The sequence below is a fragment of the Neltuma alba genome, unplaced genomic scaffold (assembly GCF_004799145.2).
Source record: "Neltuma alba isolate B1F8T4 unplaced genomic scaffold, ASM479914v2 tig00012615_pilon, whole genome shotgun sequence".
Classification (NCBI taxonomy): domain Eukaryota; kingdom Viridiplantae; phylum Streptophyta; class Magnoliopsida; order Fabales; family Fabaceae; genus Neltuma; species Neltuma alba.
In genome coordinates, this window is record NW_021637057.1 from 24,818 (window position 1) to 48,883 (window position 24,066).

A 24,066-nucleotide genomic window follows, 5' to 3' on the forward strand; every position below is an offset into this window, starting at 1 on the left:
ATTAAGAAACTTCAATTGGACTGATGCCTCAACTTGGCTCACCCATTGAGATCATTCTGGCTTTGAATATAGTGAGAGAGAGAGAGAGAGAGAGGAAATTATAAATAAGAGGAAACAGAATGGGCATTATGAAAAAGAAGCATTATTATTGTCACCAAAATGAAGCAGAGGATGCCATGCCACCCAATTTTATATTGCTTTCAATGTTCAAACAGAAAATTAATCTTAAATCAACGTAGGGCCCACATTCTTTTGTTAATCCTCAGCCTATATTTGGCATGCAACAATATGATTAAAATTAAAATAGAATCAGCATTGGAATGATGACTAGAAATTCTGTTTGTAATCAAACGTAATTCTTTTATACTTATTTACGTCATTTAGTTCATTTTCTTAAAAAAATTATCTTCAAGCTAGCAAATATAATTAAGGGATTTTTTTAATAAAAAAACTAAATATTGATATGGTACCCTGTCAATTTAAGAAAGTTGTAGTTCAAAAGGACCCAAATGTAAATAAGGCATTTACAAGCGACTTGACTCTAATTCTCTCTATAATAAACAATACATAATAATAATAATAATAATAATAATAATAATAATAATAATAATAATAATAATAATAATGCAATAATAGTGAACTCTTGCATTCTTCTTTATCACACACACGTTCTCTATTGAGCCTTGTGATTTGTTAATGATGAAAACTATGTTGGGAAAACTTTTGCTCTTAAATTCTGATTAGTTGATAATGTTGAATAACATGGTTCAGATCTTTTTTTTTTTTTTAAAAAAAAGTGATCTCAACCTGTGACCCACCATCCATTTGTGCTTAAGTCAAATAAAACATCTTTAAATAAACCTTCTTTATTAAACTTTAATTCTTCTTGGCGCAACCATCTGACATTCTTTTATTCTTCTTTATCACACATTTCCTTTCTTTTGGCCAAAACCAATTAGACAAGAACAGAACTACCACCAGTGTTTGTTCTTCTTGTTTTAGAATATGTTAAATTAACCGAAGTGTTTTGATATTCCACTCCATAGCACTAACCAGGACAGATGGATGCCATGCCGTAAAACATTGGATTTTATCCTTTTATTATATCCCTCTTGAAACTTGGGAGGGTGTAACGAAATAGCTCTTTGGGGATGCTTTTATTCTTTTTATCCAAGTTAGTATCACACAAAGTTGCCAACTTTCCAAGTTATTCAAGCATTGGATTCCAATAGAAAAAAGTTGAATGATCTAGATTCCTCTGGGATATATTAACTTACATAAATGGATGACTTAGATTATTACAAAAGAAAAATGGATGGACTTAGATACGTTGTGAACAGAAAGAATCAAAGACTCATTGTTATCCTCTGTTCACAGTTCAAAGATCAGGACTTTTGTTACCGCAAGCACAGGAAAGGCCATCCCCTGTTTAAAGGGTACATGGGTTTTTTTTTTTTTTTTTAATAAATTCCAATGATACTTAGAAAATTTGTATTAAAAATTGAAATAGGTAACATTGAGAATGTTTGGAATTAGTTCCATTCTAAGAATGAATTTCTCAGTGGTTGATAGTATTCAAGAAAACAACCAATGGAGGAGCATGGGGTAGCAGGGTTATCCAATTATGTTTTTCTCTTTTGCAAATTATCTTCTTCTTCTTTTTTCAAATTGAAAAAAGGTGTAAACTCCACACCATTTTGTGCCTGATTTGCATATATTCTTTTTCTGTGGTGGCCGAATAGGTATTATCTTTGGGGACCCACATGTTCAAAAACACTTTATGTGGTGCAAGGCCATGCCAATATGCCTCATGCCACGGTCAAACCATTTTGTTGCACACTAATAGTGGGCTGCTTTATCCAAATTCAGATCAGTGCTAGAAAGAAAGAGAGTCAAGGCTGAGATGATTTTGTGTAATATTAAATCTCAATGGGATGAATGAAGGGGCCTCAAAACTTCAAAGGCTACTTAAAAGATCCCACTTGAATGGTGTTCGTTTTTTGGGATTTGAAAATTTTCTGCAAAACACTCCCACGATTCTTCATCATCATCATCAAATCTAATCACTTTCAGTCAGGGAATGTAAGTTGGAACTCGGAATATACTGATTATTATGAATTATTCACTTTAATAGCTTCTATAAAACAAGGATAAGCAAGCTGTTTGGCTCGTAGCTTAAGATAAAATTTCAGACATTACATTGTTATTGTACAAAATTTCACACTTCTTCCTCTGAAAATTGGGATATGATACAATGGACGCCTAGAGGCAGAAATTAGGTAAAGAGAAGCAGCCTGCTTGGAGACCTTACATATAATGAATGCTAGTCATCTATATTCTTCATGTATTCCTTGGAAAGTTTAGTTTCCAATATCAACTTTTGTTCTTTGATGAGTGAATAACCTGAGTCAAGCAAAGCCTCCACTGTTTGCTATCCAATGACGGGCAAAACCAGTCAGTTTTAACTTGAAATTCAAATTTGACCCCCCAAAAAAAAAATCAATGTGGCAGGATAAAGACAAAAGAATGTTCAAGCAGATACTCAAGTATGCTTTTTTGAAGCACCAATCAGGTTCAGCCAAGTGATATCTATGTGAATTTTCTAGCCTATTTTTGAAAGTACCTCAAATATCAGAAGTCTGACTTGAGAGATGTTTGTATTTGGCATTAAAGAGAACCCCCAAATATTGACAAATGAAGAAATCAATGTAGAAGAGCCAGCACTTTCTATTTATTCGATGCAAAAAAGCATCCATTTTTTAGAAATAGTGTAATAGTCACTGGGCGTGCATATCTCAAATGAATCATGGAAAAAAAAATACTGAGTTTAAGTGGATTAATTGCAATTGCAATTTGGTTACACATATCAATAATGAAAACCTTAATGGCATGTGAGGTCCTACGTTATTCCCTCTTTAGTTTCAGAAATCAAGTTTCAAATGTGATACTGAACAACAAATTGAAGGCGTAACAAGGTTAAAAAGCCTTGAACTTCGATCTTCTCTTAGTCAAAGACAAACTACATTCATATGGACATGATCAAGGATTATTCATAACTAATTTTGAGTTTTTGAATGGATCAGTTCTATTGATTTCAAAAGTGCTGAAAATCTACAGACCTTTATTTTTTCATGTTCAGATTAGCCCTTAGCATTTCATGTTCAACTGTAACTGATAAATGAACTAAAATAACAATTCATCAATAATCTAATCCACCACTTATAGCACAAGTAGGATGCCGAATAAAGGGATGAACAGGAAACTAGGGTTGATTAATATATACCTCTGGAGGAGTAAATACGGGAAGGCTGTTGTCCTTTCTCCTACTGAGAAGCTTCTTTCCAAAATTTTCAAAACCTCCGATATCATCAATCCACTAAAATGAAACAATAAACACACCACAAATTACATCCCTCGTTAATAAAAGTCCTTATTATAATATATAAATTTGACTTTTTTAACTTGCATTTCCCCCTCTCCTGTGTGGGCTGAAGGAACGTGTAATGGTAGTTGTCCAGACACAAACAATTGATAAAACTTCCTAATGTATTATAATGTAACAGAGCGAAGACTGACGAGGCAAGTTTGCAGATAATGATTTGTCTGTGCAATTGACTTCATCTGATTGTTTATCCAAAATCCAAAGTGGATAGTAAGTTCATTGCCGCATCAAGTCTCTTGTGATAATAATTATTTTCCTCATTTTCTAAACGGACCGAATCCAAGAGCTGCATTGTGAAAAATTCTGTTTACCCACCGTTAACTTTTAAATAGTACTATGCAAGAAGATAATTAACAATTAATAATCTTGCCACGTGAGAATATAACAATGGGGTGGAAATAACATTGTTCTTCCCAACCTAAACAAAGGCTTTTTTATACCTTCAAAATTGATCTGTCATATGTGCGGGACCTAAGAGCTCCATAAAAGTCCAAAGCTGAAAATAACCAAATCATCAATAGAACCGGTATATCAGGGATATCGGCCCTCATAGCTCCATAGTCAGAAGCATATTTGATAAATGAAGAAAGGCATATTCATGATACGCATTCAACAGGGAACAAGAACAATCTTTTAAGCAAGGAGCACAACAGACTATTGATAGGCTGGCATATTTAAATCTTACGAGCCCAAGGAAGGAATGAGGTAACTATAACATGTTCTACCTTCATGTTAATATCAGTGTATTCCTATGAAGTCAATGAAAAATTCATATACCTTGATTAGGAAAAGTGTCCACAACTCTCATAACTTCTTCCTTAGAAATGCCATCTTTTTCATACATTCTGTGAACGATATTGACAATATCTTCTCGGTTAGGTTGCCTGTTTCACATTCATAGACTACATCTCAGAGAGGAGACATGGTTCACCTAAATGCATGGAATGAGAAAAATTTAAGGAAAATACATAAGCCATATGACTATAACGTAAGCACAATAAAAATTGTGAAATATATGACTAACTTAATGTCAATCAAGAAACTATCATCTTCCTCACGGATCATTACTGTTGTTACCATAACGTTAAAAAAAAAAAAAAGCATAATGTTTAATATCAAGGTTAGTATCTAAACATCACGCAAAAAAACTGCTTCAAATTTCATAAATTGGAATTCCTACAACCATAGAGTAAGGTACTGTTTACCAGTAGAACTTTTCCATCCTTCCTTCGCGTATCAGTGGAGCATAAATAGTAGAAAAATCATTCCCCGTTACAATTATTGGAATTCTATTTGTGATATCAGTTTCTCGCCAATTTTGGCCAACACTAACTCTTGTTGGATTGTCTGCTAGATTCATAAGAGTTCCAACGACAATTTGATTGTTGACTGTCATTTGAGTATTGCCTACGTCAAAACAGAAGAATCATGTTCATTGAGGAGATGACCATAAAATTAAAGAAATAGAGCATGTGCAGATATAAAATCATATGAAAACGCACTAAGAACAGTGAATAAAATAAAGAGAACGACAATAAAGAGGTATTTATATTTCTCTCGTCTCTATATTTTCATTTCTCTGAATACAATCATATTTTAACTCACCAAATCTGCCAAGGCCAGCATCGATATCATTGATCATTAAACAGCTCATTTTTCCCTGAATCAAGAAGGAAATAATTATAGCATGTTAACTAACGAAGGAAGAGCAATGACATTAGTCAAGAAACAAATATTGCAGCTAGCTATACAACAGACACAGGCAATTGTTTCCAAGCTAATTACCCCAATAGTTTTTCAAATATGAAAGAATATTTAAATTGCATTATACTAATAGAAGACTTGAATTGATAATAATGAATCATTTAGAACATGCCAAAGTGCAAGACAATCCGAGCAAGTAACAGAAGCCCCACAGATGGGAGGAGTGCGGGGAAAATAGCATAGAAAAATAAATATTACTCAAGAAAATCTTATTGTAAACTTACAAAACTAACATCACTTTGTTGTTCAGTTATAGAAGGCATTTCTAGTACAAATATTACTTTATAAAGCATAAGAGAGTAGTGGAAGTTGGATTTGAAAATATCTAAGCCTAATCATGAACTGATCAGGAAGTTTTCTATTGTGTAATCATAACACCGTAAATGATGGAGTAGGGGGTTATAAAAGTTTAGTTAGCGAGAATATTAGAAGTGAACTTTAGAGCTAGCGCCTATAAATAAACGTACCTACCTACTTTTATTTTCAGATTATGCGTGAATAATATGGTTGCATACCTCTGTTCTGATTTCTCTTCTGTTCTTCTCTCAATTCCCCGTCTTCTCTCTCCAGTCCGAATTACAATCTTCCATCATTTTCTTTTTTTACGCATCTTTTTTTTTTTTTTTAAATCTTTACAGCCTGTTCATGAAATGACAGCTTATAGCTGCAGAGTTCCATTAAACATCAACTAAGGAAAACATTTTCTTATTGCTCATCTTTCTTTCTTTCTTTAGGTACATGTTCATCTTCTTTTAATAGATGAGTGAATCTTTTCACTCTCAAATGGTTTTTTTCCAAACTAAACGCCTTGTAACTGATCACATAAAGTTACACTTTTAACTTCCAACTAAGACATAGATATATTAGGAAAGAAAATGTTAAAATTAAAAGTCCTAACTTGATTCTGGATCACTTGAGATGCTGTTCTATAGCGGTCACGTATCAACCTTCCTGGCTCACCTGCACATGACATTTACTATATGGTCGGTGTGATCAGATTTACAAAAAGCAGTGCCTTAGAACAAATCACAGGAAAAGACATATCCATATATGCATATCTGGTCCATGAAAAACCATATAGGCATGCAAATAGGGTACAAAACTTCTGGGAAAAAAAAAAAAGACATGAAAAAGAACGCAGAGGTGCATAGCTAAATTACAGTTCAAAATGGGTAAAACCTTGCAGGAATTAAAACAATTTTTGAAGAGTACAATTAACCATTTTCTATATAGTTTATACGTGAGACATAACAATCATTGAATTAATATATCATAATAAATAGGCATTCCTTTATTTCTCTTTGAGTGTCGTTACTTTTATTGCCTTGAGACAACAGAATTGATGGAAGGAATCCAATTCCAGCTTACCAGCTCTTTCTGACTCCAATTCCCCAGCAGACATTATTACAGGTTCAACTCCCATTGCCTGAAATATGAGTTCTGTCTGAAATGACTTCCCCTGCCCTTTTCCTCCCCAAATGCCTGAAAAAGTGAAATTACAAGTGACTTTTTAGACCGACGGCATGAAAACGTACCTTGTATATTCAGATTATACTGAAGGATTCGTTGTTTTTGTTTAATTTCTTTTAGCCAGATTAAATTTGGTTAATAATGTGCGTTGATAAGTGACTGAAAAAAATCAGGGTAGAGGCTCAGTGTCAATACAAACATCCCTTTCTATTAGCAAGATCACCTTTTAACATAACACGCATCATGAAACACAAAAACGCATGTTCATCCTAGAAAAAGATATAATAATACCTAGTTACAACGCTTTTTCTTTCTTCAGGGTTTGACATGAACTTAAAGGGATTAATTTGTTGTTAATTTATACCTAGGATCAAGGGAACTTTAGTGTTGAGGATATGAGCAAGGTAGTTCTTCACAATGTGGCATACTGCATTCACAGAACACATTTACAAGAATACAAATCTATTAGTAACATATCAAAATTTAAAACTAAATGGCAGAGACCATTTCAGAAAGCTTATCCCAAAGAAATAAATCCAGAAGATACAAAATTTACCATTTCTACAAGTTTTTAACAGCGGAATAAAATGGTTATAATTGCATTAAAGACTTATAGACTAAACATAACCATAGGCAAGCATGCAGTAATGCAATAATGTGAGTTATAATTGATGGAGACAGCATCTAGGGAAAGATGGCAAAACAAATCACTTTTACCAAGCCCTGTTACTTCTTGAAATTGATTCATCACAATTTCTTTGCATTAGCCCAGTTTCCAGAGAACTTACCAACTTTATCCTGTCAAAAAGAGTTGAAACAACTTGAAAAATTGAAGTTTATAGAAAGAAAGAAATAAAATGTGCAGAGCAAGTTTACACGGTTATGATGGATATAGATGTTAACTAAAACATAAGGAATGACGTCCAGATCACTGCAGGCTGCAGTCACCCGACGAAGCAAATGTTATCATTTAAATCTCTTTTCCCCCTTGCCCTAACAAAAAGGACAAAAGGAGGAGGGGAAACTCTAACAAGCAATAAATTGATGCTCATGGAATGCAAGGAAGACGATGGTGAATTGATCAGTTCTCCAAAGGAACACAAGGAATTTGATGCAATGCATAAAATTCTATTTAAACAAGATAAATATGATTTTTTAATTAGACCAACATGCTGTTTAATGGGGCAACCAATCTCACAACATCTATCTAGTAATCAAAATGTTAGTACTCCATCCCATATTGTCATGGAGCATCGACCTCAATATAGACTGACATTTTCTGATAAGACCCTTCTTTGTTCACTTTGAATGCGAGAAATGGAAAGCACTGGAAAGGTTACTTTCTTACCATGAAGACAGGAGCGATGTAATAATCCCCTTGAATGTATTCAAATGACCTTGTCACTTTTTGACGGTAATCAAAAACAATGTCCGCTGCACCAAAAAGGAAAAAAGAAGTTACGAGATGAAAAAAGTGGAAGTAAAAGTATCAATAAACTAAACGAGGTAAATCTAAGAAAAATTACAATCTTTCCCGAGAAAATTCCCAGCAAAAAGGTCATCAATAACGCCAGCCCTCTGGCCAACAGCGATGTTCATATTATCAGCCTCTTGGCCCAGCCGATAAAGATAGTCTCTCCCTTCGGCGTCTTGGGCTTCCCAGGACGACTGATTAGAGAGCCTCTTCTTGACCTCGTCCCCGTCATTTTGACCAGTGCAACGAACAGAAAATGGGGATGAAGAGAAATTGGGGAAAGCAGGGCCTGAAGCCTTGAGAAGCGATAAAGATGAGAACTTGGAGAACTGAGAGGCAGAGCAACAGATTGAAGCCATTGAAGGATTGCTTTTGACGATGCTTAGCTCTCCGCTTTGATTGACTACAGTTGGTTTGGACCGTTGCGCGCCACAAAATGACCCTCATGCTTGTCTCTTTCGTCTTCGTTGTCTCTTTATTTACATCTTGCCCAGTAACATTTGATAGGCTAAACTATATATTTGGTATTTAAATTTTACATAATTTTAATTTGATCTTTTAATTTTAAAAAACATATATTTAGTCCTTAAATCCTATAATTATTAGGCTTAAATGATGATTTTTTATAATAATCATAATTATTTTAAAAATTAAATTTAATATATTAGGATTTAAAAATATTTTATCAATATTTAAAATTTCAATAGCATCCTGGTTTGTAAATAATTTTAAGATTAAAGAAGTAAAAATATGCTTTTAAAAGTAAGGAACTAAATTAAAACTCTATAAAATTAAAAACTAATATATACTTTACTTTATTCGATATAATTGACATTTAAAGCATGCTTCAATTTTTTCCGACCAGTATTTAAGGATTAAAAAGGAGGGGAAAAAAGGGTTCATTTAGGTTTTTATTCATAACACTAATAATATGATTACTCTTCTATTTTACAAACCTAAGGGATTAAAATTCCCTATGAGGAAATTTCTAGTCCTAACTTATTCAGGTACATAAAAAGATAGTACACCAATTTTACTTCAAAAATAAAAAACTGTGACTCAAACACATAAGATAGTGTCAGTCTGGATTTTTTTTTCCCCCCTTTCCAATTACATGAACTGTACTGTGATAAATAACCTCTTCTAATCACGCAACTGTGCGATCACAGCTTCCATTAGTCTGTTTAAGAAAACCCCAAAAGCCCATTTTGAAAATTGGTTTCTACAGAAGTACCCCACATACATATGGATTATTGAGAAGATGGATTGCTTTCTTAGACAGAGAGAAGGCAGAGAAAGAGTAACTCGATTCAAAAACAAGCGCAAGAACTAATTCGTCTGCTTAATTATAATTTGCTCTTGTATCGGAAAAAACTAAGAACATCAATGTCCCTTTTATATCTTAGTTTCATACTTTATAAGCAAAAGCACACAAATGATTGAGAGACTGGAAGTACATTTTGAAGCTAACTGTCTCTCATACTTCAAAGTTCTACATAGATTCTATAATCATACAGTGAAAAACGCTATTGCTGAGAACCTGAATTCTCAAGTAGCTTTAGAAAAACAGGTATTCTGCAAAGATTAATCTCACACCAGACATGTCAATATCAAGCCTTTCTTCTTAGCTGCAATTACAAACAACAATCTGATAATAAGTGACTAGTAACAAGTGATAGTGATAAATGATCATCTTGAAACATGACATCATATAATCTGATTTGTTACGCAGCCTCCATGAGTAGAAGTCCATTGTTCTCCACACTGATAGCAAAACTCATAGTGACACCTGCACAATCAAATCATTCCCTTCACCAGTACATCCATATCAAAAGGAAATACACATTCTTATTACTTAATCTCACGTGTATCTTGTCATTGAGAGTAATCCTGTTCAAAACATTATCAGACACCACATCTCCTAGAAGGGATTTAAACATTGGTTTGTCACATTATAAAGGACCAGCTCTTTTCACAAGAATCAACCTTATTTGAATACCCACAAAAAGAAATACTGCATTCAGTGATAGTGTTTTGAACATAATTGCTTCCAATAAAATAACACCCATGCTTATAGAAAAATTTTACAGCTAGATAAAACTTTCGATACAGTAAAGCCAAACACAAAGCTTGTCACAAACAAGTAGTTGAAGTATGACTACTCAGAAGCAGCAGTAAGAAAAACTGACCTACAAGTGATGTGCATGCATCCTTCTGTCTTCTCCACAATGAACTTGCAATTGGGACACCTTTTCCATTTCTTCTCTTTAGCAAGCTCTCTCACAATCAGATCTTGTCTCTCTTTCTCATTCTCATCCATTCCCTGAAATTCCTCACAGTCCACTCCAGGATGCCATGGAACATCACACTTTGCGCAGAACAGCCTGTGGCAAACAGGGCACTCTGATTCCCTTATAGCTTGATGATCTTCTTCATTCTCAATCAGCAACATAGCCGAGCAATCCTTAAAGGGGCAATAATATTTGGGGGCTGCCAGAAACAGAGCTTCGCACAGAGCTTGATCCCACCTTTCAAGCAACTCCTTGGGAAGCCATGGCCGACAAGCATCAAGCTCAAGAACACTTTTACAATCCAAACCAGGACAGGAAACTACTGTTATACTATCCTGAATTTTTATGGCCACTTGTTTAGTGACACAATCGGAACAAAACGAGTGGTGGCATCTCTGATTTCTGAACATCTGGGAAGCCTCTTTATTTTCTGCACAGATTTCGCAGATGACTTGCGAGGACTCGCCCGTTTCATTTGAGCATTTCACTTGGTCAGTTTCTGGGGTAGGGCAATTGTCAGCCATTTTTAAAGGAACAGAAGGTGATGAAGACGCAGGTAAAAGGAGTAAAGGAGGAGGAGGAGGAGGAGAAGGATCGTTGTTTGGCTTTTGGGAAGTGATCAAGGAAGAGTAAAGGGTTTCCTGAAGCTGCAAGCGTTGAGCACATTCATCATCGGTAAATGGGGCGCGACCATCACCATCTTCATCCTCATGAAACAGAGCTGACAGGAAGGAATCATCAGAACAGAGAAGATCGGAGGCGGAATCTTGAGCCATCTTTTAGTATTGTGTAATGTGCGAAGAAGGCGAGATGGTTCAGCTTGGCTTTACTTTGGGAGTGCTCTTGCGCTGCTTGGGAAAGTTACTTCCGCAAGAAAGCTTGACTTCCGGTCCGAAGTCCGATGGTCGTTTTGCTTTGTTTTGTTTTTTTTATTTAAAAGGAAACTCTTTTTTGGCTTTCATCCTTCACCCAATTAAAATTCCGTGTCTCAAATATATGATTTTATTACTGGTCAGTTCTTAAACTTCTAACTTATTAAAAAATTATTCTCTCAAGTTTACATTATTTACATTTTTGTCCTTTGTTACCACGGCTCATCCCCACTGATCATGGTAGCTTTCAAAAATTTGATTCAGAGTTTAAGTATAAAAATCAAAATCAAAGCTTGTTAAAAGATATAGAAATCATCTGTTAAATTCATATCAAAATTTATTAAACTGTAAGAATCATAATCAACGATTTAAAATTATAATGGCTAAAATTCAAAATTCAATCAAAACTATAGGAACTAATAATATATTAATCCTTTTAATAATCATAGTGCGGAGTACATCCTTTTTAAAGGTGTTAATATAAATATTGAGTAACAGTTACTCACTTACTCCTTACTCGGATCCTTTTTGAGATGAATGACTAATTCTTAAAAGTTAGTTAGATTAATACACATGTTGTAAATTTTTCTCTCAGAAATACTATAATTTAATAATGAGAAAATTAATGCCAACGACTTGAAGAGAATTATGTTCATTACCAAAAAAAAAATCTTAAAATTATAATTATTTAAAAACATCACATGTCAAAATATAAATTATTCCTAGCGAAATTTCCTCATTTGTCTCTCATCAAATCTCATGTTTGTTGATTAAAACATAAATCAAAATAGTTATGTCAAATTTTTTATATTCATTATGTCAAATTTTTTAATCACATATACTCATATGTTCTAATTTTTCCTGTGAGTTTATAATTTAACTTATTTTAACAATAGAACACGTGATTATATATGATCTGAGAACATGACATAATAAATATCAAAATTTGATATAAGTATTACCCTTAATTTTATTATTTTAAGCTTTTGTTTTAATTTGTTGTCAATACTATTTTTGAAATAATTTATAATATGAAAGAAAAATATTAAAATTAGCAATTGACTCATGAATAATAAAATAGATAATGTACAAATCAGTAGTGAATATTTAATGAAGATTTTTTGTATGCAACGGTTCTATAATCAAATGTGTTTAGAAGGGGATGTTTAGAAAAATGATGTAAAGATAATGTAGTGATTTCATAAAATGTTTTTCATTCTTATATATTTGTTTTGTTGTTAAAGGTATGATTCTTTTTATTATGATTAAAATGAAGGGACTTGATTTACGTGCATCGCACAGCTAGCACAATCTAATTTAATCAAATAAATATAAGTTTTGTTTATTACTCCTTTTTAATAAGAGTATAAAATTTTTTTAATAAGTACTAAAGATCAGATGTTATTATTTATAGAACCAAAACAGCTCATATTAATATTAATATGTAGTAAAATCAAAATCATCAGTTAACTATTTAATTATCAACTCTTTATCTCTGTTTTTTTTTCCCAACACTCTTTATCTCTTATCATAATGTTTTGAAATGGTATTTCTCAATGCGTATACGCTATAATGTTTTGTGTCATTATGTGTTTTATACCGAGTTGACTATTTTTCAATAGAAAGACGGTTTTTGTTATTTAAATATCATAATTTCTTTAATACTTAACCAAAATTTTGGTGGTTCCAAAATCCAACCCACTGATTGTTCAAAGGGGTTTTTTATTAGCTTTTCATAAATGATTTTATAAATATAAATATGTAAGAAAATTTTTGTTTCAATTTACAAAAAACAAATATTTTTTAAATGTTTTTTTGTGTTTCCAAACACACCTCAAGTCCAATCCCAGTAGTTATCCCCTCAATCAAAACTTTGTACATTTGATTACTTGAACTTAAAAGAGATGTTTTGAGCAGTTTTTTTAGAAGTAATTTTATGACATATGAGAAGAGTTTTGTTTTGACTCATGTAAAATCACTTTTTTTTTTTTTGGAAAATTGATCGTAACGGGTATCTAAATTCCCCGCCCCTTAGAGAGAAGTTTTCATAATGTTGGATTACAAAATTATTAATAGATTTGTACAACATGATGCTTCTGTTCAAATATACAAGCCGTGGAACAATCCATTTAATTTTGGATACACCAGGGCTTGCTTTTTAAATGCACGTTTATGTATGTACTTGACGTCACGATCTTTTAACTACGAAAAATTGAACATTATATTAGCAAGAAAACTTGAGGTTATCGATTATTTTCCTCCTTCTTTATGTGAGAGAATAAATAGAGAAGAGTGAACAAAACGTCCCTCACACACGATTTAGACTACTAGAATCTAAATTTGAGCAGCACAATGCAACAACAAGGAGGAAAAGAGAGTAAGTTAAAAGACTCAACAGCTGGTTGATAAATAGTTGAGGGAGGCAGCCGGTATTTTTTACATCAAAGTGACGACATTTTAAGACGGTATAATCTCTTATAATTTAGAAGTCAAAACTATTATTAGGGAAAACTAATTTGGAGGTTGGTATAGTTTTTCTTTTTTAATTTTGAATTAGGTCCCTACATTTCTTTTCTTCTTTTTATTGAATCCTTGAACTTTTTACCATTAGATTTGTTAATCTTTACTAATAAATAAGTGCTATTAGAAACTCTGAAACATCTCCTTCTATCTCAATCCACTCTTTCTCTCATTCCCCTCAATATCTTCTCCTTCACCATCCAACATTGCCACTGTTTGGAACCTCAAGTAGTTGAGCTCGCCATGTCTACTTCTTCTGTGGTCAATAAAAAAAAATTGTTCAGTCTTCTATTTTTGTTGGTTTGCTCTTTATTTTTGCTCATGAAAGGCACATTTGTTCTGGGCAACACTGTGGATATTGATAGTAGGTTAGTTGCTAATGAAGGGAAAGCCTAGCATTAGTTTAGTAAGTATTTCAACCGAACACTATCGATCGATGATGTTACCCAAATGAAGATTTTTTCGGAATAATGTTATAAATCAAAGCAATAAGTTGGTTTGTTCTCAGCACAAGAAAAACACATTTACAGATAATACACAAAATAACTATTTTTCTATGGCAAGCTTTATGACTTTACAAGTGCCAAGTAATTATTTTCATTTTGCACACAATATAAAAGAAATTTGGGTATAATGATAACACTCGGGAGGCTGATGATTTTCATGTGATTCTTCATCGTCCAAGTGGCCCTTCTCAATCTGACATTATGTGCTTTGCTCGTGTCCATGATACTAATACAAACTGAGTTACAAGTTAGTTGAAAATTGAGGGATCAAAAGATTAATTTTTCCTAAAAGAGAATAAGGACCTAATTCAAAATTGAGATAAATTATAATGACCTGCAAATTAATTTTTCTTCTTATTATTACTACACACCTTAAATTCGTCATAGCCAATGTATGCATGTATGTAATCATTTCTAGTTTTGATCATTATATTGTTTGTTACCACTTCCAATCCTTAATATAAGAACTAGTTGGTTAATTTGAGTAAATTAAGAAGGTTTGTTAGATTAGTTAGGGAAAATGGCTACAAAAAAAATCCCCCAATATGTGAAATTGCTAAATTTCCTCAATATGGAAAATGACCTCAGCACACCTAGTCCTATATTGTAAATATGAAATGAGGATGAAATGTCTAAAATGTCTCTCAACTATTTGAAAAAAAATGTTGTACTTGCGTCTATTTCTCTCCCCCCAGTTTTGATAACTTCCCTCCAATCTCTCCACTCTCTCCATCTCTACATTCTGTTCATTTTCGCTCAAGATGTTGCTTCCATTTTGTAGTAACAGTATCGGTGAAAGGAGTATTGTGCTAGAGAAGTGTGTATTTGCTATGGGAGAGGCGAACAGAGTAGTGATAGAGAAGTGATATGTCGTCATTGTTGAAGGCGAGGGAGAAGGTAGAGGCATCGTTGTACATTCGATGGCTTTTGTGTTTGGTGGGAATTTAAGTTTCTATGTTAAAATGATAGAATTTCCACAATTTCTTGGTGAATGACAAGTTTAGTAAGGTCAATGACAAGTTCAGTAACGCATATGACAAATTCTAATAAGCAATTCATAGGAATTTAAATTTTGTATTAAAATGACAGAATTTTCATAATTCTATAGCGAATGACAAGTTTAGTAAGGTTAATGACAAGCTCAATAATGCATATGACAAGTTTTGATAAGCAATTTATAGGAATTTAAGTTTCTATTTTAGAATGACAGAATTTTCATAATTTCTTGGCAAATAACAAGTTTAGGAAGGTCAATAACAAGTTCAATATCGCATATGACAAGTTCTGATAAGCAATTCATAAGAATTTAAGTTTATATGTTGATATAACAGAACTTTCACAATTCGTTGGCGAATGACAACTTCTGATAAGCAATTCATACAAATTTAATTTCCTATGTTTAAATGACAATTTTCATATTTATTTAGCAGATGACAAGTTCTGATAAGCAATTCATAACAAGTTTAGTAAGGCAAATGATAATTTCTGATAAGCAATTCATACAAATTTAATTTTCTATGTTCAAATGACAATTTCCAAATTTATTTAGTAGATGATAAGTTCTGATAAGCAATTCATGACAAATTTAGTAAGGCAAATGGCAACTTCTGATAAGTAACTCATACAAATCTAATTTTCTCTATTCAAATGACAATTTCCAGATTTATTTAGCAACTAAGAAGTTTTGATAAGCATTCCATGACAAGTTTAGTAAGATGAATGACAACTTTTGATAAGTAGTTTATACAAATTTAATTTTCTCTATTCAAATGACAATTTTCAAATTTATTTAGCAAATGATAAGTTCTGATAAGCAGATAACAAGTTTTGATAAGCAATTTATGGCAAGTTTAGTAAGACGGATGACAACTTCTAATAAGCAATTTATACAAATTTCATTTTCTCTGTTCAAGTGATAATTTCTAGATTTTTTTAGCAGATGACAAGTTCTGATAAGCAATTCATAACAAATTTAGTAAGGTGAATGACAACTTTTGATAAGCAATTTGTACAAATTTAATTTTCTATGTTCAAGTGATAATTTTTAGATTTCTTTAACAGATGACAAGTTCTGATAAGCATTTCATACGAATTTAATTTTCTCTGTTAAAATGACAGAATTTTCAGATTTCTTTAGGAAACGCAAGTTCAGTAAGGCAAATGACAGAATTTCTGTGTTTCTATCATTGCATTGTTACAACATGGAACTAATTAACATTACTTATTATTTTCATAAATCTTATTTTCATGATCCAGCTTCCACAATGTCCTCTTTGATTCTACGTTGAAGGTGGAGATGAACAGTGATAATGGCGTCCTTCTCCTCTTCGCTCATTCCAACTCTCACCTTCGAAGGTTGAAGAAGAAGGATCAGCCTCTCTTTCTTTTTACATCCAGTCACATCCTTTGGTTCTGTCAATGGCGTTCTATCTCTCTTGCCCATGATAATGAAGACAATGTTGGAACATAGAACTAGATTGGGAAAGATTGGGGGATAGAGAGAGAGGGATCCAGTAGAAGAGATAATGAGTGCAAATAAGGTTTTAAGAGATGATTTTGGGAGGATGGAACAAATAAAGATAGAGATGATGAGAGAGATTGAGAAATGGATATGGGAAGAGGATATGACACTACTACAAAGAAGAGTTTTCACGACGCTAATTTACGGCGGTTATTAGAAAAAACGTTGTAAAAAATATGACGGTGGCATTTCTGTAATTATAGGCGGACTTTTTACGGCGGTTATTTAAAAAACCGCCGTTAAAAGTCTATCAGAATTTTAAAATCCAACGCGCGATATTTTTCACTTTTCAGGGTCAGAGCTCATAGTCCCCCATATCATCCTCACTCTGTTTTCTCCCTCTCCCTACATTTGTCGATGTTTATCCATTGCTTCTATCATTTCCGCCATGTTCTTCCATCACCTCGCTGTTGCTGTTGCCGTCGCCGTCGCCTCATCCTCTTAGTTCTTATTTGTGAGTTTTTCACCTCCATTCTTTTCGTGGATTTCATAGTTTTGTGGTTTGATATGATTATTTTCTTTGGTTCAAAATATGATGTTTAATCTGAGTTTAAAGAGATCTAATTTTTAGCATATCTGAGTCTTTGATTTTATCAGATCTGAGTCTTTGATTTTATCTTTATGAAATCTTAGTTGCTTCGATTTGGTGGCTGAAGGTGAAGCTAAGTGACGCTATTACTCCATCAGAATGCTTTTAACTGGTGAGAGATTTCCTTTGAAGCTTTGTTCTCCCGTTCCATCTTGATCAGTAGGGTGAAACGTAGTCTAAAAAAAAAAAAAATTCACGGCGGTTATTTATATAACCGCCGTTAAAAGTCACATATCACGGCGGTTTAAGAACCGCCGTGAAATCCTCTATATTTTACGTCGATGGCATAGACGTCGGTCTCAAAACCGCCGTAAAAAGCTCATTTTAACCGCCATTAAATGTATTTTTTGCAGTAGTATGAGAAGCAAAAGGGGATTTCTGTCTTTTAATTGACATTTTATAATTCCTATTTGAGACTTGGTCTTTGACAAAAATTACATAAATTCAAGAACCCTAACTATAATTTTATATATTTAAGGGTCTTTATTTGCTATTTTCCCAATTAGTTATTGATAAACTCTTATTTTATTATAGAATTTGATATCATTTTATGGAGTTTATCATTATTATTATAAATTAATTGAATATTTTGAGCGATATTGGGAAGAAAAATAACCTCTGGAATTTGTGAACAAATGATCTTAATATGCTTATGTTTTTTCATAATTTTATTATTGAAATTATTAACGCAGTTTCCACTTTTATTTCAAGTTATGGACTAAAGAAGAATTAGGAAGAAATTGAAGATGCAATTAAGGCAGCATAGGATCAGAGATTATATAAACACAGCATATTATGGATTCTTCCCATGTTATCGAGCTCAAAGAGATTAGACTTAGGGGTAACCTAACATATAAAGCTGAAAAAAAAAAAGATTGTAGCTGCTAAAGACAAATAATTGAAGAATAAAACCATTAGACTTATAAAGATTATATGGAAGGGAATGGCTCCTGGATAGGCCATTTGGGAGATGAAGGAAAAGATGAGATAGTAGTACTCTTGTTTGTTCACGTAGGTATGTGTGTTAGTATGTGCGTCGAATTTTAGAAATAAAATTCTTTTAAAAAGGAACAAATCATAACATTTTTTATTTGTTTTTAATTATTTTTTATTTTGGAATTTAGTGACAATTATGACTTAGAATATATTATTAAAGAATAAAATGATTTAAAAAGGGTGCTAAAAATAATAATAATAAATTATTATTCACAAAAAATAATTAATAAATAATAATATAAGCATTAAATAAAATAATAATAGAAAAATGTGTGAAGGGGGGTGCTTTTGTAAAATAATTGTTTTTGATGTCTGTGAAAAAAGAAATGTCATTAACCCGGGGGGTGTGGTTGAGCGGTGGGGGCTCATCCTCCCTTAACCAAGTATCGAGGGTTCGATCCTTGCCTTAGGCATGGAAAAGCTTTAAAACCCCGGGCCAGCTGTCCCACCCATCGAGGTGCCTACAAGCCAGCGAAAGGATTAGTCACCGGGTCCGCCGGTGGATACCCTGATGTTTCATCAAAAAAAAAAAGAAATGTCATTACTATTACTATTTTTATTTTTAAAAAAGATTTTTATAACGAGATAAAAAGCCAAAATCTTAATCCTAAATTCTCTTTCCTATAAATTTTTCTTTTTCTCCTGCATTTCTTGCTCCTAGCTGCTACTTAATCTTCTCGCTCATACAGGTATCTCCTTAACCTTCAAGTTTTGTCTCAACTTTTACTTTTCCTCCTTCTTTATCCATTGGCTTATTTTATAGAAATTGTCCTATCAAATTGATTTTTTGCTCCATCATTTTACTGTGTGCCTAATCTTTTTCTATTTCTTCATGACCCTACTTCCTTTCTTAATCGTGTGTGAATGGGTGTGTATATTATTTATTTATCCCTCCGTTTGAGACCCTTCTGTACCGGCGTACCCTCCTCCATCAAATTATTATTATTATTATGATTACTTTTTGAATTTTTAGCCCTACAATCATAACTGGGTGCTTTTTTGTGTATGTTTATTCCATTAACCCTTTTCAGACTTTCGTCCTCTCTCTTGTGTGTGCATTTTTCAATTTATTCCGCTTGACAACCCAATTCATTTGTCCTTTCTTGCTTTCTTAAATGAGCGAGTTTAAGTAATCCTATGTTTCAACACTGTACATGTGCGGGTTTAAATATATGAAGAATTACAATAAAATCTTAATCAAAAAAATAATTACAAAATGAATTTCAAAAATTGTTATTTTTTATTTTAAGACTTGTCATTATATGCTGCTTAGATTGTTATTTGAACTTTTTAATAATTATTTTTTTCTTAAAATCTCATAATAATTCTCTCTTAAATTATATATATATATATATGCATGTTTCAAAAATCAAGACCCACATTTTCCCTTTAGCCTGTGAGTGTTGATATATGCAAAGACACACTTCAACATGAATCTGTTTTTGTCCTGACACTGGGGTTGTTTTATAATATATATATATATATATATTAATATATTAACAGGACAGTCAAATTTCCTCTTTTTTCTCATTTGCAACCTTCGCTCTTCATTATAAATTATAAATATATATATATATATATATATGATACAGTGTACAGTTGCTCCTTTCCTCCAGATATGTGGCGAAGACGCACACGTATATTTATATAAATATATGAAATATAATATAATATAATATTAAGTTTTATAAATTTAAATGTTTGAGTTTGATTGAAGACTTTTATTTACGAATAATTAATTTTGTGCTTACCTTAAAGTACTAGATCTATGAGAACTAGCTTGGAGGAGGGTTTTAAGATGTTAAAATGGCTCCACAATAATTTAAGTATATATTGATAAATATTTATGTGTGATTTTATAGACTTTCTTTGAGAGTTAATGAGTAACATTATGTGATTACCTGTAAACTAAGGAGTAATAGGGAACTTTAAAATTTCTTCCATATAGATATGAATTGTTTGTAGATGTTATTGTTGTTTATAGACATATGTTACAAATTAGTTATTTTAGTATGAAACGTATATACATGTTTACAAAGGATAAATATTGAGTTGGTTAATTATTTTTAGTATGAAATGTTATTAAATGATATTTGTAATAATTAAATATTTTAATAGTTATGATGATTAAAATATAAAGAATTATGCTGTTAATGATTTGTATTGGATTTTGATTCTTTTTTTTTTAATTGTGAAATAGTAGTATATTAATTGAAATGTTCTGTTGTACTATTATTTATCATTGCATACGCATTCTACGATGAGTTGAGGTCAGAAAGAGATTTGTATGTTGTTTAATTACCATATGATATGATATCACTCAGCGCAAAATAGATAGCACTTGTCAGGCCTCTTCTTCCATGGTTTTTTTTGACCAAGATTGAACATCCAAAAATAAGATATTAAGTTAGAGAAGATGGATTTCTTTCATAGAAACAGAGAAGGTAGAGAAAAAGTAACTCATTATGATTCAAAAACAAGCGTAAGAACTAATTCGTCTGATTAATCATAATTTGCTCTTGTACCGGAAAAACCTAAGCACATCAATGGCTCTATATAACTAAGAACATCAATGTCTCTATATATCTTAGTTTCATACTGTACAAGCAAAAGCACACAAATGATTGAGAGAGCCCATTCTGAAGCTAACTGTCTCCCATACTTCAAAGTTCTAGACAGATTCTATGATAATGCCGTGAAAAACACTATTGCTGAGAATTCAATATCAAGCCTTTCCTTTTCTTAGCTGCAATTACAAACCACAATCTGATAATAAATGACTGGTGACAAGTGATAGTGTTAAATGCTCATCTTGAAATATGGCATTATATAATCTAATTTGGTTCGCAGTCTCCATGAGTAGAAGTCCATTGTCCTCCACACCTATAGCAAAACTCATAATGACACCTGCACAATCAAATCTCATTACCTAATCTCACAAGTATCTTTTTATTGAGATCAATCCTGTTCAAAACACTATTAGGTGCTAAATGTAAGCACATCTTTTTGTAGGGATTCAAATATTAGTTCATCACGCTGGAAAGGACCGGCCTCTTCCACAAGACTCAATCCCTCTTTGAATACTTATGAGAAGAGGTGCTGAATTTAGTGACTGAAAATATTTTGAACATAATTACTCTCAACAAAATAATACCCATGATTATACAAAAAAATTTAACAGATGGATAAAACTTTCAACACAGTAAAGCCAAACAAAAAGCTTGTCATATGACTACTTGAGTACGAAGTAGCAGTAAGAAAAACTGACCTACAAACGATGTGCACGCATCCTTCTGTCTTCTCCACAAAGAACCTACAATTGGGACACCTTTTCCATTTCTGCTCTTTAGCAAGCTCTATCACAATCAGATCTTCTCTCTTTCTCTCATTCTCATCCATTCCCTGAAATTCCTCACAGTTAACTCCAGGATGCCATGGAACATCACACTTTGCGCAGAACAGTCTGTGGCAAACAGGGCACTCTGCTTCCCTTATAGCTTGATGATCTTCTCGTTCTTCATTCTCAATGAGCAACATAGCTGAGCAATCCTTAAAGGGACAGTAATATTTAGGGGCTGCCAGAAACAGAGCTTCGCACAAAGCCTGATCCCACCTTTCAAGCAAGTCCTTGGGAATCCATGGCCGACAAGCATCAAGCTCAAGAACACTTTTACAATCCAAACCAGGACAGGAAACTACCGTTATACCATCCTGAATTTTTATGGCCACTTGTTTAGTGACACAATCAGAACAAAACGAGTGGTGACATCTCTGATTTCTGAACATCTGGGAAGCCTCTTTAGTTTCTGCACAGATTTCGCAGATGACTTGCGAGGACTCACCCGTTTCATTTGAGCATTTCACGGGGTCAGTTTCTGGGGTAGGGCAATTGTCAGGCATTTTTAAAGGAGGAGAAGATGATGAAGACGAAGGTAAAAGGAGTAAAGGAGGAGGATCCTTGTTTGGCTCTTGGGAAGTGATCGAGGAAGAGTCAAGGGTTTGCTGAAACTGCAAGCGTTGAGCACATTCATCAACGGTAAATGGGGTGTGACCATCACCATCCTCATCCTCATGAAACAGAGCTGAGAGGGAAGAATCATCAGAACGGAGAAGATCAGAGGCGGAATCTTGAGGCATCTTTTAGTATTGTGTAATGTGCGAAGAAGGCGAGATGGTTCAGCTTAGCTTTACTTTGGAAGTATTTGATATAAAGCAAGCGTTGTGCTGCTTGGGAACCTACTTCCGCAAGAAGGCTTGACTTTCTTTTCGATCCGAAGTCCGGCGGTCGTTTTGTTTTGTTTTGTTTTGTTTTTTTCAAAAACGAAACTCGTTTTTTTTTTGCCCTAATCCTCCACTCAATTAAAATCCAGTCTCTGAAGTATATGACTCGTTATGATTTAGTTCATAAATTTTTAACTCACTTAAAATTTAGTCCTTCACATTTACCTCATTTATATTTCTGTCCTTTGTTACCTCAGTTCATCTCCACCCATCATGGTAGGTTTCAAAAATTTGTTTTGGGTCTAAGTATAGAAATCAAGATCATTAAAAGCGAACTTTTTTTTTTTTTGGCCTTAATCCTTCACTCAATTAAAATTCAGTCTTTTTAGGTATATGGCTCGCTATACTTCAGATCCTAAACTTTTAACTCATTTAAAATTTAATTCTTTACATTTACATTATTTATATTTTTATCCTTTGTTATCACAGCTCATCCCCATTCATTATGGTAGCTTTCAAAAAATTGATTTGAGTTTAAGTATAGAAATCAAAATCATTAAAAAATTTAAAAACCATTCATTAAATTCATACCAAATTTATTGAACTATGGGAATCAAAATCAACAATTTGAAATTATAAGGGCCAAAATTCAAAATTCAACCAAAATTATAGGAACTAATAATATATTTATCCTTTTAATAATCATAGTGCGGAGCGCATTCTTTTTAAAAGCATTAATATAAATATTAAGTAACAGTTACCAACTCACTTCTATCCTTTTTGAGATGAATGACTAATACTTAAAAGCTAGTTAGATTAATAAATAGTTGTAAATTTTTCTTTGAGAAATACTATAATTTAACAATGAGAAAATTAATGCCAACGACTTGAAGAGAATTGCATTCATTACAAAAAAATTATTAAAATTATAATTATTTAAAAACATCACATGTCAAAATATAAATTATTCCTAGTGAAATTTCCTAATTTGGCTCTCATCACATCTCATGTTTATTGATTAAAACATAAATCAAAATGGTTAGATGAAATTTCTCATATTCATTATATCAAGTTCTCCAATCATATATAGTCATATGTTCTAATTTTTCCTGTGAGTTTATAATTTAATCTATTTTAACAATAGGGCACATGATTATATATGATATGAGAACGTGACATATAATAAATATCGGGAACTTGATATAAGTATTGTCCTTAATTTTATTTTTTTAAAATTTTTTAATTTATTGTCAATATTACTTTTGAAATAATTTATAATATGAGAGAAAAATATTGAAATTAGCTATTGACTCATGAATAATAAACAAATAATGTATAAATCAGTAGTTAATATTTAATGAAGATTATTTGTATATAAGTGTTCTATAATCAAATGTGTT

At 32.6% G+C, this 24,066-nt stretch overlaps 3 protein-coding genes across 5 annotated transcripts; all 3 read right to left on the reverse strand.

Annotated features, from left to right (window-relative positions):
* Positions 1-2,083: 2,083 nt before the first annotated feature.
* Positions 2,084-8,583, reverse strand: LOC114729210 (ribulose bisphosphate carboxylase/oxygenase activase, chloroplastic). 2 transcript variants are annotated; one of them, XM_028916194.1, is made up of 12 exons: positions 8,203-8,583; positions 8,025-8,110; positions 7,465-7,474; positions 7,041-7,103; positions 6,575-6,688; positions 6,105-6,166; positions 5,048-5,102; positions 4,648-4,849; positions 4,220-4,326; positions 3,883-3,938; positions 3,284-3,376; positions 2,084-2,431 (listed from the first exon to the last, which is right to left on the reverse strand). In XM_028916194.1, the coding sequence occupies exons 1-12, from the start codon at positions 8,507-8,509 to the stop codon at positions 2,324-2,326; spliced, it is 1,263 nt and encodes a 420-aa protein (XP_028772027.1). In that variant the 5' UTR covers positions 8,510-8,583; the 3' UTR covers positions 2,084-2,323. The 2 variants fall into 2 exon arrangements, 1 of the variants encoding a protein (XP_028772027.1); XR_003738717.1 differs by lacking the exon at positions 2,084-2,431 and adding an exon at positions 3,577-3,728 and having other exon boundaries at positions 3,296-3,376.
* A 934-nt stretch (positions 8,584-9,517) lies between these two features.
* LOC114729211 (probable E3 ubiquitin-protein ligase RNF217) lies at positions 9,518-22,627 on the reverse strand. Of its 2 annotated transcripts, XM_028916196.1 has the most exons (3): positions 22,393-22,627; positions 10,340-11,027; positions 9,518-9,939 (listed from the first exon to the last, which is right to left on the reverse strand). In XM_028916196.1, the coding sequence occupies exons 1-3, from the start codon at positions 22,580-22,582 to the stop codon at positions 9,858-9,860; spliced, it is 960 nt and encodes a 319-aa protein (XP_028772029.1). In that variant the 5' UTR covers positions 22,583-22,627; the 3' UTR covers positions 9,518-9,857. The 2 variants fall into 2 exon arrangements, with proteins under 2 accessions (XP_028772029.1, XP_028772028.1); XM_028916195.1 differs by lacking the exon at positions 22,393-22,627 and having other exon boundaries at positions 10,340-11,309.
* Positions 21,170-22,378, reverse strand: LOC114729213 (E3 ubiquitin-protein ligase RNF144A-like). The gene is made up of 2 exons (XM_028916197.1): positions 21,714-22,378; positions 21,170-21,352 (listed from the first exon to the last, which is right to left on the reverse strand). Exons 1-2 carry the CDS (start codon positions 22,343-22,345, stop codon positions 21,280-21,282), a joined length of 705 nt encoding a protein of 234 aa, XP_028772030.1. The 5' UTR covers positions 22,346-22,378; the 3' UTR covers positions 21,170-21,279.
* Positions 22,628-24,066: the final 1,439 nt, after the last annotated feature.